The sequence below is a fragment of the Podarcis filfolensis genome, assembly GCF_964270895.1.
Source record: "Podarcis filfolensis genome assembly, chromosome: 1".
Lineage (NCBI taxonomy): Eukaryota > Metazoa > Chordata > Lepidosauria > Squamata > Lacertidae > Podarcis > Podarcis filfolensis.
In genome coordinates this window covers 130,445,950-130,461,743 of record NC_139604.1, presented here as the reverse complement: position 1 = coordinate 130,461,743, position 15,794 = coordinate 130,445,950, and the positions used below count along the sequence as shown (strand labels likewise).

At 51.5% G+C, this 15,794-nt stretch overlaps 1 protein-coding gene across 3 annotated transcripts in view; it reads left to right on the top strand.

The window, feature by feature from the left end:
• Positions 1-10,647, top strand: part of FBXO34 (F-box protein 34) — a 53,521-nt gene extending 42,874 nt beyond the window's left edge. For all 3 annotated transcript variants that reach the window (XM_083613912.1, XM_083613913.1, XM_083613914.1), the window contains 2 exons: positions 6,491-6,700; positions 7,855-10,647. In XM_083613912.1, coding sequence (XP_083470038.1) covers positions 6,621-6,700; positions 7,855-9,934 — 2,160 coding nt within the window. In that variant the 5' untranslated portion in view covers positions 6,491-6,620 and the 3' untranslated portion in view covers positions 9,935-10,647. The remainder of the gene's footprint in view (positions 1-6,490; positions 6,701-7,854) is intronic.
• Positions 10,648-15,794: the final 5,147 nt, after the last annotated feature.

The window sequence follows — 15,794 nt, the reverse complement described above, 5'->3', positions numbered from 1 at the left end:
GCTGGACTGCAGCTCCCATCATCCTTGATCATTGGTGTCCTGAACCCTGGTGTACCTGGCGACCAGTCCTGCTGGCGTATACAGTCCCACGGGCAAATGCTGGCCAGTAGTCCGGAAATACGGTCCAGGTTCAATGCAGCAAGCCAAGTCCAAAGTGCGACAGTCAGGAAACGCAGTCGAGGTTCAGTTCAGTGTCACAAACCGGCAGGGCAATGGGGAAGAGGATCCCAGCGAGGGGTGCAGTCGTGATTGGTACATCCTGGGGCAAGCCGGGGATGAAGGAGAGGTTGGGGGCTTGGAAAGTACTCACAGGGCAACAGAGAAGGGCAAGGGGATTGGGGTCAGTGCACATGGACCAGGGGCCTCCGTCTCTGTGAACATGCGAGCAGGAATACGAAGGAGGAGGAAAACAATGTGTAGAAAGAAAACTCCCATAAGAACCCGTGATTAAAAATACCGATGCCTTCCCCTGAGCTTTTAATATTGGATAATTTAAGCATGCTCATAAATCAAAAGTTTTGTGTCTCTTCTGCAAAAAAAAAAAAAAAAAAGTATACTTTTGCGTGTGTTCTGCTCTTTCCATTGCATAGGGAGCAGTGGCAGGTACTCTCTAGGACAGTGTTTCCCAAACTTGGGTCTCCACTGGTCCTGCTAGCTGGAGACCCAAGATTGGATAAAGCCTGCTCTGGGAGGCTGAGGCAGGCAAAGGCCCACAACCCAGCTCCCTAGCTGGCCAGGTGGGGCTCATTAGCTCTGGGAGGAGGGTTGTGATTCCTCAGCTGGATTAGGCTCAGGACAGGTGAGGTTCCCATGGCCTCATCAAGCCCAGATGCTGCAGACCCAGCACCTCAGCTCTGCTCCCCTTTTAAGCCTTGACTCCGAGGCTGCTCCCTACGTCTCAGAACCTGCTGTGTTTGTGGAAACGGGGCTCCCTCTGGTTCCTGTGCACTGACCCCCATTCCCTCACTGTCCTCTGTCACCCCGTGAGTACCACTTACACCCCGAACTGCTCTCATAGGGACCTGAAGGGGTCTTTTCTTTCCACCGAGTTGTATCCCATGCTGAATTCTCATTGCCTGCTGGAATGGAAGATTTCAGGATGCAGAGCAACCTTCCGCAAAATTGGGACCTGTTTGAGGATGGTCTTGCACTGCTTCTTACGGGAGTAACCATGATGGAACAATCAGACTGGGGACTCAAGCCCATTTCATCAGGTACACGAAGGTGGCATTTTAGTTGGCAGGTATAGAAAGAAGAAAACTTTAAGGTGGGAGTTGAATGAGATGCAAAAATTACAGCCGGTGATAATTGGAACTTAATATATATGTTAAATAGGCACACCTTTAAACCTTCATAGTGGCAGATTAGCGATTGCTACTGAGATGATTGTATTAACACCTGCACATTTGCAAGAAACAGTCCAAGATAACACAGATATTGCTATCTAAGTAAGCAATTAACACATGTGGTGTGATTAAAAAAATTGTTTGTCTCCAGTTAATCCACAAGTGATGGCATTAAACGTCTTGATGAATTTGGCAGTTTCATCTTGTCCTTCACTTGTTCCAGAGCAGCCACCTACAGAGTGTCCTGGGAGGTTGAGATGTTCTCCCACTAACTTTTATGGATATTGCCATTCCTGATGTTCAATTTGCATCCACTCTTCAGCAGGCAAGATGCTACACAAAGTAGTGGGTGAGGGGCAAGAGGGGGAAGATTGTACAAAAATTAGGCTGCCCTCATGGCTACAACATCAACCTAATTTTTGTCCCTCCTCCCTTTTCTTTTTTCTTTTTATAAAGTCTCTCCTTTACTCTCCTGCTTTGAGTAACGTTTTTTCCTGATGAAGAGTCCTGGAGAATCCCAAAGCTTTGCCACTCTTTTGTGACAGCTTGGTTAGTCCCATAAAGTTATTGCTGAACTGTTGGTTTTCTTCTCCTTATGGACTAGTATGTTTATTTTTTACCCCCACCCCAATATAATATATATATCTATATCTATATATCTATCTATCTATATCTATTTCTATCTATCATCTATCTATCTATCTATCTATCTATCTATCTATCTATCTGTAGTAACACAGGGGTGCGGCTAATCAGAAAAATTACCGTATTTTTCGCCCTATAGGACGCACTTTTTCCCCTCCAAAAATGAAGGGAAAATGTGTGTGTGTGTCCTATGGGGCGAATGCAGGCTTTCGCTGAAGCCTGGAGAGCGAGAGGGGTTGGTGCCCATTGACCCCTCTCACTCTCCAGGCTTCAGGAAGCTCTGCGCAACCCTTTGGGAGACCGGCTCGAAGCCGCGCCGGTCTCCGAAGGGTCGCACAGAGCTCCCTGCGCTCCTGGGCGTCGCTCAGCTCTGCGCGACCCTACGGAGCCCGGCGCGAAGCCGCTCGGGGCTCCGATGGGTTGCGCAGAGCTGCCTGCATTCTGAAGCCTGGGGCGCACTGAAGAGCACATCCGGGCTTCACGCAGCTCTCCGCAAGCCTGGGGAGACTGCGCGGCTCCCTAGGCTTGCGGATAGCAGGCTGTTCTGGGGGCTGGGGTCGGGGGAAGCTCGGGCTTCCCCCGCGCCAGCCCCACGCCTGGGGGGAAAATAATTTTTTTTCTTTATTCCCCCCCCCCCATAAAAACTAGGTGCGTCCTAAGGGGCGGTGCGTCTAATGGGGCGAAAAATACGGTAAATAAGGGTGACTTTCCAGGAAGAAGTGAAGGTGGCAGGGCTTCATTTTGGTGCTGAGTTCAGTTGCTTTTCACAGGGTGAGATACACTAACCACTTGCTCACATTTGATTGAAAACACACGCACACATGGGCTGTGGCTTAAAAGAGTTTATTTCCAGAAAAACACTGCAGATAAGAGGCAACACAAAGGACAAGATAGTACACTATTTTTTAGAACTGGCCTTCCCCTGCGCAAAGGAGGTGTGAGTGAATTTCTGTCGGCAAGAATGCCGTTCAGCATCTCATCTGTTCCACAAAGATAACGCACGTGAATTTGCCCCTTATCATCATCCCTCAAATGGAGAGTCATTTTCCATATAGCCAGACAGGGTACAATAACACAGAGTCTATCACTGCTGGTGGTATTCTGCAAACATCCCAGCACCTCCTGTTACGGTTTGCTTGTGCTTATGCATGCATGTTGGGGGAGGGCCGGGTTAGGGCTGAGAAAGGGTCAGGAGGCAGCAATATCTTGGAGCCACCTCTGATGCTGCAGCATTTGTCCTTTCCCACCGAACCTTTATCAGTATTCAGCTATGATCTCAAAGCCCTGTTGGTGCCCAGTACTTCTCTCATGCTTTTGTAAAGTGCCTTCTGGAGAACAGTATGAAGGGGACAGCAGTGTTGGGTCTGGAAGGCATACAGTGCACAGATATCGAGCTGAGATGGGAGTAGTACAGGCAGTGGGAATAGGAGCAATGTGAGGAGGGCAAAGAGCGGAACAGGACACTGGTGATGTCCCCTTCCAACCATTGCAAGAATCCTTCTTGGGTTCTCCATCATCATGAGGCACCGTAAAAGCATTTCAGAGCTTTTCAGTTTGATCACGAGGACTAGGCACACTCTGTTTTCTTGCTAGATAATAAAACTGTAAGTCTGTCATCTCACTGCAGTTCCCATGGCCACCAAGAGGTGGCCATGGCAGTTCCAGTGTGATGACAGACTAGCAGGAAAACAAGCAGTCAGCACGGCTGGCAGGCACCCGAAAAGAGCTGCATAAAGGCATGTGGGAGGCATACCAGAGACTAGTTCGGCAAACCGCTCTCTGAAGGAGGACAGACTGCGCTTGGACAGACGGCTCTCAGAAGCGCCTTCCACCCTCCTTTAAAAGATGCTGGGGGGTTGGACAAACTGTGAGGGGTGGGGGCTTCAGACAGGCTGTGAGGGGGAAGAAGAGGGGTGGTCAAGGTATAAAGGGAGGGGCTTTGGCCAAGTGGGGGGGAAAGGGCTTGGCAAAGCAGTGGCAGCCCCTTGTTTAAAAGGGATATCTGCGTTCAGATATCTTTGGAAAGTCGTGTAGTTACTCATCTCCTTGACATCTGCTGGGAGGGCGTTCCACAGGGTGGGCGCCACCACCGAGAAGGCCCTCTGCCTGATTCCCTGTAACCTCCGTTCTCTCAGGGAGGGAACCGCCAGAAGGCCCTTGGAGCTGGACCTCAGTGTCTGGGCAGAACGATGGGGGTGGAGATGCTCCTTCAGGTATCCTAGGCTGAGGCTGTTTAGGGCTTTAAAGATCAGCACCAACACTTTGAATTGTGCTCGGAAATGTATTACAGTTTCCTAGTAGTAGTATGGTGGCAGACCTACGCCTGTGTCTGCTTAGTCAGGGATTTTAGATCTGCAGAAATTTGGATTGAGTGCAGGAAGAGAGTCTAAACAAGGCTTTCGTTCTGAAGCGCTTGACAAGATTCCGGATGCAGCGCTGCAGAGATGAAGGCTTGCAAAGCCACGTGCTGCCACCTAATTGCCAGTACGACCTGTTTAGCAACTTGGTGGCACGATTTCCTAGATACCAACCAGTATTTAACCAGACGACATTCCACTGCCTTGGCACTGACTAATCCATATATTTTTTCCAGCTCAGGGCTTGTTTTCCACCCTGGGCTTTGCCTGCAGGTCACGTGTTTGTGTCTGACGTTTTCCAGGCTTCCCTCCAGGTTCTCTCCAGTGTGGAGGCAAACGCTCTTGTGTGGAAAAACAACAATCCTACACTCAAGTGAATTGGGGGAGGGGGGAGGTGCGTGGAAGAGGGAGAGGCACACATGCTGTAAGGAGTAGATTGGGAAAAAGTCCCCCAGCAGCTGGGCTTGTGCTCATTCTGCAGTCTCCTCGGCCCAAGGGGCTACCAAGGGCAGTCGCTCCTGCTGTGTGTCAGCCTGTACTCCTCTGAAATCCAATATGTTGCCTGGATTTGGATAGTCAGCAGCATAAGCAGTTCTGCTGCTCCTACTTTCCGCTTCCCTATAATACGAGGGGTCCAATGACCAGAAAAAGGGTGAAACATCATATTATAGGACCAACCCATCCTTTGCCAAAAGACAATGGCAAGCTGTTCGATGCCACAGCATCCTTCTTCCCAAGGTGCAGTTGTTGAGAACGTGTGTGGCTGTCACAGGAGATGGGGGGGGGGAGAGGATGGGACATAAGACTGCAGCTCAGGGGCAGAGTATATACACTGTGGGCAGGAGGTCCCAGGTTGTTTCCCTCCCTCTGTCCTGAGAGACAAGGAAGCATACCTCTGGGGGCAAAGTCAGTTTGCTGGAGAATCACAGCACCTGCTGTGGCTGCAGAGACCAGCAACTCGTAACTGCTGCCTCCCGCGTCGCTTTTGCTGTGTTGGCAGCACCTAAGTGACATCCCTGGGTCTCAAGCCTGGATGGTGCATATGGAGGTCCTGGGCTGCCCAGACAACAAGACCCCCATCTTAGCCTGGCTGATGTGGTCCAAAGGAAAGCAGAGAAAATGTGTTTGGCACCAACTTGGCTACAGGAGTTGCTGCAAGGAGGTGTACAAGGCACCATCCAACAGGCTGTGTATCAGGTTTACTCCTTAGCCTTTTAACTCACCGAGGATTTGACCCCCATCAGCTCCCCTCACCTGGTTTAGCCACTCAGTTGAAGCTGTTTTCCGGGGTGTGGCCACTGCCACACGCTGACAGCTTCTAGGAGCTGCAGGCGAGAGCTGAGTGCAGGGGACCAAAGGTGGACAAAGTGTCCCAGAAAGAGCACGATGTGTCTCCCACCAGAGATACTACCCCTCCTCCTAACACCCCATACACCGCCATACATTGCCAGGGAGACAAAACTCCTATCTGAAACCCTGGAGATTTGCTACCAGTCGTTGTAGACCAAGGGTGGCAATGGGATGTTCTCCCATCATCCTTGACCACTGGCCATCCTGTCCGGGTGCAGTAACAACTGGAAGGCATCAGGGCAGGGCAGGCCGGTGGGTGTCAACTCTGTATGCTGCACCCAAAGTCATCTGTAAGCAGGCGTGGGGAACCTGGTGTCCTCTGGGTATTACTCGACTGCAGCTCCCATCATCCTTGACCACCGGGGAGTTGCAGTCCAACAACGGTGTGGTGCAGTGGTTAGAGTGTCAAGACTAGGATTTGCAACCAGGGTTCAAATCCCCACTTGGCCTTGAAGCTCCCTGGGTGACCTTGGGCCATTCACTGCCTCTCAGCCCAAGCTACCTCACAGGTTCGTTGTGGTGGTTAAACGAGGAGGGGGAGAACCACCTTGTATTTAGCCTTCAGCTCCTTGGAGTAAAAAGTGAGGCATAAATGTGATAAATAATAATAAATAGACATTGCTGCATGAGGTGAGCCAGTTTCCTGACCCCCTATAAGGCACCTTCCTGTATTTTTATGTTTAAACATGCAGTTCCCTTAATAGCAGCCGCAGTGCTGCTGGTGTGCATAATGCACAGTGCTTTGTGTATCTTTGATGCGTTCTAACAACGCCCGTTTTCATTTCCCCCCAGCGTTTTTTAGGTGCCAAAGACCCAGTTGACCGCCGTGTGGAGCGAGATAAGTTAAGGCAGGAGCCCCGCCAGAGGACCGGGATGGATTGGCTGTGACAACCTGCCGCAGGTGGAGGTGGAGGGGAGAGTTATGATGAAGAGTTCCTGCCGAGCTGGCCTCCACCGGGAACTGCTGAATTCCACATCCTCCGCGTTACACCCGGTCAAACGGTACGGTTAGATGCAGAGCCGCCATTTCTCGTGGGCAAACGCTTTCTACCTCAGCTGCATTCCGATAGGCTCTTGGTGGCTGAAAAACCCATTTTTAAGCAAGGATCCCAAGGAAACGAGGAGGAACACTGGATTCCTGGCAATTTATAGACTTATTTTGGGTCCTAGGTGACTCTGATGTCTTCTACGATGAAGGCAGTTTGTGTCAGAATTGCAGAGGGAAAGGCTATGGTCTTTTATAGACTGGGTGGCTGACTAGAAAACAAGAAGCAGAGGATAGGAATAAGTCAGCTATTTTCCCAGTATGTACAGTTGTACTTTGGAAGTCAAATGGAATCTGTTCCGGGTTTGCGGCGTTCGGGAGCCAAAGCTTCCGAGTTCTAGGGCGTTCAGGATCCAAGGTACCACTGTTCTTCATTATAAATATTTGTCTCGAAACAGCTTATGACAACAATGATTGGTTTTAAAAACCCAGCACCCTAGGAAGGAAAAGCCAGAAAGAGCAGTGGTCAGTGGAATATAACAAATGTGCGTTTGTTGAGATGCCCTCCTAAGAAGTGTGTCTGGGCCTTCATTCCTAACTCCCTCGTGCTAAGACAGAAGATGCTGGACTCCTCCAAAAATTCATGGGTGCTTGAGAAGTCATGCTAAGGTCATGGCTTAGGTAATTCTGGGTCAGCATCCTCTGCTCTGAAGTCCTGACAGGACGACGGGTCTTCCGCTCAGCCTTAGAAATAAAATCCAAACAAATAATCAATTTGAAAAATGAACTGAGTCTTGAGAGGCCGAAAATGAGTTTGTTCACTGTTACTGAAGTTCCTTCTTCCTGTAGTTTTAGGGTCCAATTTATATCAGAGCCTTCCCCAAGCTAATACCTCCCTCCCCCCAGTATTTTGGACTGGAACTTCCATCAGCCCCAACCAACATTGACTTTAGCCGGGGGTGTCGTCCTCTCTCAGTTTCTCTCTCACACGTGTGTTTGTGTGTGCGCACACATGTGCATGTATGAACACACAACTCCCTACCTACTCTATAAAAAAGGTATCCCATCTCCTTGATCTCTCAGCTCCCGGCTCCTTGTGTACAAAAGCACCCTTCAAAAATCAGCAATGGTATCGGTTTTTAATCTGTGCATTTCTCTCTCTCTTTTCTAGAATATCTGGCATGCACTTAAAGCCCTATCTCAAGTTACAGAAGAAAGAACGGCCTCTGGAAATAAGCCTGGACCCTCCCCGAAGCCCACCAATGAGCCAGCCGAGGTTGGCAGAAGAGGAGAAGCCCAGCAGCCCCGAGCCAAGCCTCTTTCCAGCCCCCTCTCTCCGGAAGCCATTGGGGACCCTCTCCCCCAACACCATCGCTAGCAGCAGGAGCCACGCGGAAGGGCCCGGCGGGAAGGAGAGGAGAGCCGCCCTCCCGGCCACCATCCACCAGGGGGACGATGGAGAGGGACCACTGGACATCTGGGCCATCGTGAAGCCGGGGAACACTAAGGAGAAGGTCGCCTTCTTTGCGGCCCAGCAATGCGGCGACCGCAGCCGGGTGCTCTCTGTGAAGAACAAGAGCACCTGGGACATCGACGGGAGGTCCACTAAGCGCAGGAAAAAGTCGCTGGATATCAAGAAGGCCAAGGTTCACCTGGAAAGGATGAGGGAGGCCAGCGGGAGGTGCTACCAGCCTGAGCCATTTGCCTGCGGCATCGAGCACTGCTCTGTCCATAATGTGAATGACGGCCTGGAGGGGGGCTTCCCGGGACGGCCCCTGTCGGTCGTCGAGATGGTTGCTTTCTTGGAGCAAAGAGCCAGCGTCTTGCTGGCCGACTGCTCCAAAAACTGCCCTAGTGCCTCTGCTGTGACCAAGTTCCCTGGCCAGCCCAAAGCCGCTCCCCTAGCCTCTCCCGGACCTTTCCCCATCTCGGGAGTCTGCGAAGCTCCCTCTGAAAAGGCAGCCTGTGGGGCGAGCAGCAGCAGTGGCAGCAGCAGCGATGGGGAGCAGCAGCCAGAGCCCCTTCGAGTGCTGGACATGGTGGCCAAGCTGGAGTCGGAGTGTCTCCGGCGCCAGAACGAACGCGAAGCAGGGTCACTCTCGAGGAACAACAGCTTCCGGCGGAACGTGGGGCGGATGCTGCTGGCGAGCGGGGCGCCTCCAGAGAATGACGCCGGCAAGGCGCCCCCAGAAGCTCCCAGCCAGGAAGAGCCCTGTCCGCCACTGGAAGGCCAGCTATCTTCGATCGTAGGCGCCCGTGCTGGGAACGGCCTTCTCGTGCTTGAGCAGGGAGGGTTGGTCTCCTCCAGCCGCGGCTGGCTCAGTTCTGAGAAGGCGAGCAAACCCACATATCCGGAAGCTGCTCAGGCGCCCCCACATTCCTTGCACAGCAGAAAAGCGACGGTTGATTGTACGCCGAAGGAGCCGGCCACTCTTCCCAGCCTGGCTCCCAACGCGCGAGTGAGAGAGTCCGTGAGCATTAGTATCTCTGTCACCAAGAGGGACGCCGGCTGCAGAGCTGCCCAGCCTTCCGACGCCGCCTTGGGCGAAGACCCTCTTCCGGGCAGACTCTTCTTGCTCCTGTCCAGGTGTGAGCCTCCCCAGGAGTGCCTGCGCTCGGAGGAGACCCTCCCCGAAGAGTGCCGTGTGGGCCCTCAAGGGAAGGACACCTCCCTGGGCGATGAAGCCCCGCGCCTGCCCGCCCCTGCTCCCGGGGAGACCCAGGAGGCACCCTCAGAAAGCACCCCGCAGGCCCTCGCCTCCTCGCGCCTGAAGCGGCAGAGATCTCACGACTTCCTGGAGACCAGGTTCAAAATCCAGCAGCTCCTGGAGCCGCAGCAGTACCTGCTCTTCCTTCCGCACCACATCATCGTGAAGATATTTGGGCTGCTGCCCACCCGCAGCCTGGTGGCGCTCAAGTGCACCTGCGGGTACTTCAAGTTCCTCATCGGGTACTACAACATCCGGCCGGCCGACTCCCGCTGGGTCCGCGACCCCCGCTACCGGGAAGACCCCTGCAAGCAGTGCAAGAAGAAGTACACCAAGGGCGACGTCTCGCTGTGCCGCTGGCACCCCAAGCCCTATTGCCAGGCGCTGCCCTACGGACCCGGCTACTGGATGTGCTGCCACAGGTCCCAGAGGAGCGTCCCCGGCTGCAGGCTCGGCCTTCACGACAATCACTGGGTGCCTGCCTGCCACAGCTTTAACCGTGCTCTGCACAAGAAGCCCAGGGAGGCGGAAGAGGACTGCTAGCATGCCCTCCCTGGCGCAGTCTTTGTGGAGCCTCACTTCCTAGGTGGGGAGGGGAAAAGATGTTTTATGCCTTGTGATGTTTACACTGTATATAATTTTGTGGGTGGTTTTTTTGTTTGGTCCCCCTCCCCCTTTCTATTTCCCGCTTCCACAGGGCTATGAAGAAACTGCACATGACTTCTAAATCACAAGAGCCTTTTTTAACCTTTTAGAGAAAGAGAGAGAGAGAGAGAGAAATAGCCCTTCCGTGTACATAATATTCCCAGAATCTCCTTGTCCATCAGAGTGACTTGACAGCTGGTTGACCAACGTTGAAGATCACTACAACGCAGCTACGAGAGTGTTGCGGCTACAAGTCCCGTGTCGTCGTCGTTGTAAAAAGCAACAACCGTGTCTCATTTTCAAATCTGTATATCCTGTACAAAAATATACATATATAAATATATATAAATATAAATATATATTGAAAATGTTTCTGGAAGGAAACTCTAAATAGGTAAAAGAGGAATCTTCGAAAAGATGGTTTAACTGGACAACCTTAAAAAAATAGGCTAGAACAAATATTTGTTATATCTTAGGGTGGCAGCAAGTGAAAGAGGGGTGTTTTTCTTAGAGCAAAGAGTGTTGAGAAAAAGCTCTGGCTTCCCATGCCAACCTCACCTGGTTTTTGTTTCATTTTTTTTTTTACCTTAAAATAAAATGTGCATTCTGAATCTTGCTCTTGCTCACCTCTCTTTTCCCCTCAAGATTTTTCCTCGTTAACGCTCTCTCTCTTAAAAAGGGGTGGTATTGCAAGCATTCTGGCTGTGTGAAAGTGCTCTGCATTACGGTCAGAGAAGCAGGGCCAGCCCAGGACACTTTGCTGTCTGGGGCAGGATGATGTGCCCTCCCTTTTCTGCATACCCAAGCCCATGGACTGGTAGTTGGGTCTTGCCATGCAGCCACCAGCACGGAAGAATCTTCCACTACACCAGAAGGCAGCAGGTTGGTTTCGGGCATCCAGGACAAGGCCACACAGCCCTTGTGCATAGGAGGGCCATACAAGAGGATGTATCTGCCACCTGGGGCAGTTGCCTTGTTTTGCCTAATGAAGACAGCTTACCGTATTTTTCGCTCTATAGGACGCACCGGACCATAGGAGGGGGAGAACAGGGGAAAAAAATCTTTTTCTTGTTCTCCCCCTCTAAAACAAGGTGTGTTCAAGGTGCATTCACCCAAAGCCTTTGGAGCGTAGCAGGAGTTACCGCTGCGCTCTGGAGGCTTCAGGCGGCTACTTTGGAAGCCTGGAGAGCGAGAGGGGTCGGTGCGCACTGACCCCTCTCACTCTTCAGGCTTCAGTGAAGGCAACTCGGAGGCTTCAGGTTCCTTTCGACCTGCTCTTTGGGGCTGGCAGGGGGAAGCGCTGCTTTCCCCCACTGCCAGCCCCAAAGAGCAGGTCGGGGAACAGCGCAAAGGCTGCTCGCAGCCTTGCCGCTGCCCCCCGAGCTTGTGGGGCTGGCAGTGGGGGGAAGCGCTGCTTTCCCCCACTGCCAGCCTCAAAGATCCCTGAAGCCTTTGGAGCGCAGCGGGACCTCGTGCTGCGCTCCAAAGGCTTTGGGTTCCTTTCGCTGACCCAAAGCCTTTGAAGCGCAGCACGAGTTCCCGCTGCACTCCAAAGGCTTGAGGCTTCGGGGACAGCCTTTGTAGCCTCCACAGGGCAGCGGGGTGAAGGCCCTGCGGAGGCTTTGTGCAGCTAACCGCAAGCTAGAACAGCGAGACGGAGCGCTGTGCAGCGCTCCGTCTCCCTGTTCTGGCTTTGGGCTTAGCCGCAAAGCCTGCATTCGCTCTATAGGACGCACACACATTTCCCCTTAATTTTTGGAGGGGGAAAAGTGTGTCCTATAGAGCGAAAAATACGGTATGTAATTGAGGGATCTTGCACCTGATTTTGAATGACAATTCCCCTATCCTGAGGTTATGTGTGACTCGGCCCACACAGTCCAGGAGGAACTGCAGGGGGGGATACAAGGAGCTTCAGGGAGAGGAGGGAAAGAACATGATTGGTTGCATGACCTTCCACTCATGCAGCCATTGGACACAATCCCTCTGTACTTAGCCAGGGGATGTGTATTTAGGACAGTGGGGGTGTTGAAAAACTAACTAGATTTTGAAATTTAAATGTGAATCTCGACCATTTCCGATTTAATTTTGCAAATGTCAAAAAACAGATGTGCACCTATGCTATGGAATGCACACTCAATTTTCAGACATTTACGAGGTTTTCTGGAATGCTCAAAATCAACATGGGCATGCTGATGTTTTCCAAATATTTAGGCATTCAGAGTTACATAACCTTCATAGAGTTTACTCCCAAGTAATAGACGGTTGCACACTTTGATCAGAGGCAGGTTGCAGCTGCCTCGAGCGCAGTCGCTTCTCGCCACACACATGGATTTGACTGGTGGAACAACCTTTTGTTTTGAGAAGCAACTTCCCTCCAGCTCTGGAAGCTAACTTTGATTAATGGAAAAGTGTGTATTTTATTCGTAGAATCAAGTAGTAGATTAAATTATGCAGTAGACAGTATATGGTTCAAGGTTGCAGAGGACACCAAATCAAGATGAGCAGCAAACGTTTTAGAAAACGTTGGGAGTGTTTCATAGATAGCAATTAATTTGAAAATCAACAAGAAACACGATTGTGTTTCATGTAGGAGCAAAAGTGCCAACCATCTCTATAGCCAGGTTGAGGCAGTTTAACTGGTAGCAAAGTCTTCTGAGAAAATATCTAACTTAGCATGAGTCACCATGACTCTATTATGCAAGGCCAGTGTTTTAGGTTCACCTTGATGGGCCTAGTTTCTGAGATAGAGGAAGCACTAATACTTTGTTCCCTGTGAGGAATACATTTTCACACTGGAAAAGAGGATGTTGATAAGGTGGAGCAGAGCATCTGCTTTGCTTTGCATGCAGAATGCCCCAGGTGCAACGCTCGGCATCTCCAAGCAGGGCTGGGAAAGGTTCCCTGCCTAAAATTCTGCAGAGCTGCTGCCAGCCTGTGTAGACAGCACTGAGGTAGATGGAACACTGGTATATGGCAGCTTCCTATGGCATGACCAGTCACAAGTACAGTGGTACCTCGGGTTAAGTACTTAATTCGTTCTGGAGGTCCGTTCTTAACGTGAAACTGTTCTTAACCTGAAGCACCACTTTAGCTAATGGGGCCTCCTGCTGCCGCTGCACGATTTCTGTTCTCATCCTGAAGCAAGGTTCTTAACCTGAGGTAGTACCGTATTTTTTGCTCTATAAGATGCACTTTTCCCCTCCTAAAAAGTAAGGGGGAATATGTGTGCGTCTTATGGAGCGAATGCAGGCGGGCAGCTCTGCTCAGCGCGCCCTTTAAAGAGCCGCGTGGAGCGTGTGTGCGGCTCTTCGGGGCTTTTCCCCTGAGGAGGGAGAGGGCTTAGCCACGCACAGCCTCTCCCGGGCAAGGGGAGCCTTCATCCCGCTGCCCAGGAGAGGCTGCGCACAGCTATCCCGTAAACCAAGACAGCCAGCGGGATCGCTGTGCAGCGATCCTGCTGGCTGTCCTAGCTTCTGGGATTCAGAATATTTTTTTTCTTGTTTTCCTCTTCCCAAAACTAGGTGCGTCTTATGGTCTGGTGCGTCTTAGAGAGCGAAAAATACGGTATTTCTGGGTTAGCGGAGTCTGTAACCTGAAGCATATGTAACCCGAGGTACCACTGTATTAGGAAGAGAAGGGAGAACATGTTTTTTTAGATTACTAGGACTCTGAGAATTAATCTGTTTTGCAAGTTGAAAAGCACCTCAGGCAGCAGAGAGCCAATCTTCCAGTAGCAATGACACATCTAACCCTAACCCTATCCTGGCTGGGGCTGATGGGAGTCATAGCTCAAAAATCTGGGAAAACATATTCTGCATAGGCAGCCCCTGCAGGAGAGCACCTGTTTTCTTTGTACCCAGAGACCAGTACCATCATTCCATCTTTGAATTCGTGAATTTGGTAGCTTAACTACATGCCGTGTGAAGAAGTCCCTTTTTTCCCTGTCCTGAAACTTCCAGCATCTGGGGATGCCTCCCTGGAAAGAGACCCAGATGTGAAACAGCGGATTTGTTGCTGACTACCTCCAGGATCAGATGCAACAGTTCTCTGGGGCCTCAGCTGAAGATACCAGGGATTAACCCCAGGACCTTCTGCTTGGAGAGCTACAGCCAGTCTGATTGGTGGAAGAACCACATACACCTGCCCTTGCAGGTGAGACCAGAATAAAACCATGAGATAAATAAATGGGTGGGACTTCTTGACAACAGCGACAAGAAAAATTTCCCTCTACACGGCAGGCTTTAGGGAAAAGGTGCTATTTGCCATTGACTCCGGGGAGCAGAAAGAATTCCTCAGTGTGCATGAAAGGGGCACATTCCACAAGGAGGCAGATCTTTCCCCATTTTGGTGCTTTGCATAAAGGTAAAAAGACCATTAGGTCCAGTCGTGGCAGACTCTGGGGTTGCGGCGGCGTTCATCTCGCTTTATTGGCCGAGGGAGCCGGCGTACAGCTTCCGGGTCATGTGGCCAGCATGACTAAGCCGCTTCTGGTGAACCAGAGCAGCGCACGGAAACGTCGTTTACCTTCCCGCCGGAGTGGTACCTATTTATCTACTTGCACTTTGACGTGCTTTCGAACTGCTAGGTTGGCAGGAGCAGGGACCGAACAACAGGAGCTCACCCCGTCTCGGGGATTCGAACCACCGACCTTCTGATCGGCAAGTCCTAGGCTCTGTGGTTTAACCCACAGCACCACCCTTGTCCCATTGAGTTGCATTTGGTCTCCCAAATTAGCCACAGAGGCATAAGGAGCTCTGATGGGACTTTACTTAGGTTATCAGAGCATAGATTTTCAACCTTTTTGAGGCTACAGCTCCCTTGACCAACTACATTCTTTCTGTGGCACCCCTGTGGGGCTCATGAGCCCAGATACGTCATCCCTTGCCGGCAGAGCTGGCAGCCTCTCACCTTTTTTCAGACACCTTTGTGGAGTGTCCCCTCAGCCTCTCCCCTCCGGGCGGCTGCTGCTGACCCAAAGAGAGGTGCCTCCTCATGCTGCCCCATAGCGGCCTGGGAAGAGAAGGCCCCCAAGCCTTAGTGGCCCAACAGAGACTGGCCAAAGGTGGGAGGCAGCAGTGACAGCAGCAGGGCTGCTGCAACAAACAGCTGTGCAAGCCTTAAGCATTAAGAGGAGGGAGGGAAGAAAAGAGGGATGATAAATAATAATAATTATTATTTATACTCTGCCCATCTGGCTGGGTTTCCCCAGCCACTCTGGGCGGCTTCCAACACAATATTAAAATACAGTGGTCTGTTAAACATTAAAAGCTTCCCTAAACAGGGCTGCCTTCAGATGTCTTCTAAAAGTCTGGTAGTTGTTTTTCTCTTTGACATCCGATGGGAGGGCGTTCCACAGGGTGGGTGCCACCACCGAGAAGGCCCTCTGCCTGGTTCAGTGTACCTTGGCTTCTCGCAGTGAGGGAATCACCAGAAGGCCTTGGAGCTGGACCTCCATGTCCGGGCAGAACGATGGGGGTGGAGATGCTCCTACTGGACTGGGGCCGTTTAGGGCTTTAAAGGTCAGCACCAACACTTTGAATTGTGGTCAGAAACGTACTGGGAGCCAGTGGAGGTCTTTCAAGACTGGTATTATGTGGTCTTGGTGGCTGCTCCCCGTCACCAGTCTAGCTGCCGCATTCCGAATTAGTTGCAGTTTCCGGGTCACCTTCAAAGGTAGCCCCACATAGAGGCCAGTGTTGCCTGCAGCACCCCTGATCATCATTCAAGGCACCCCAGAGTGCCACGGCACACTGGCTGA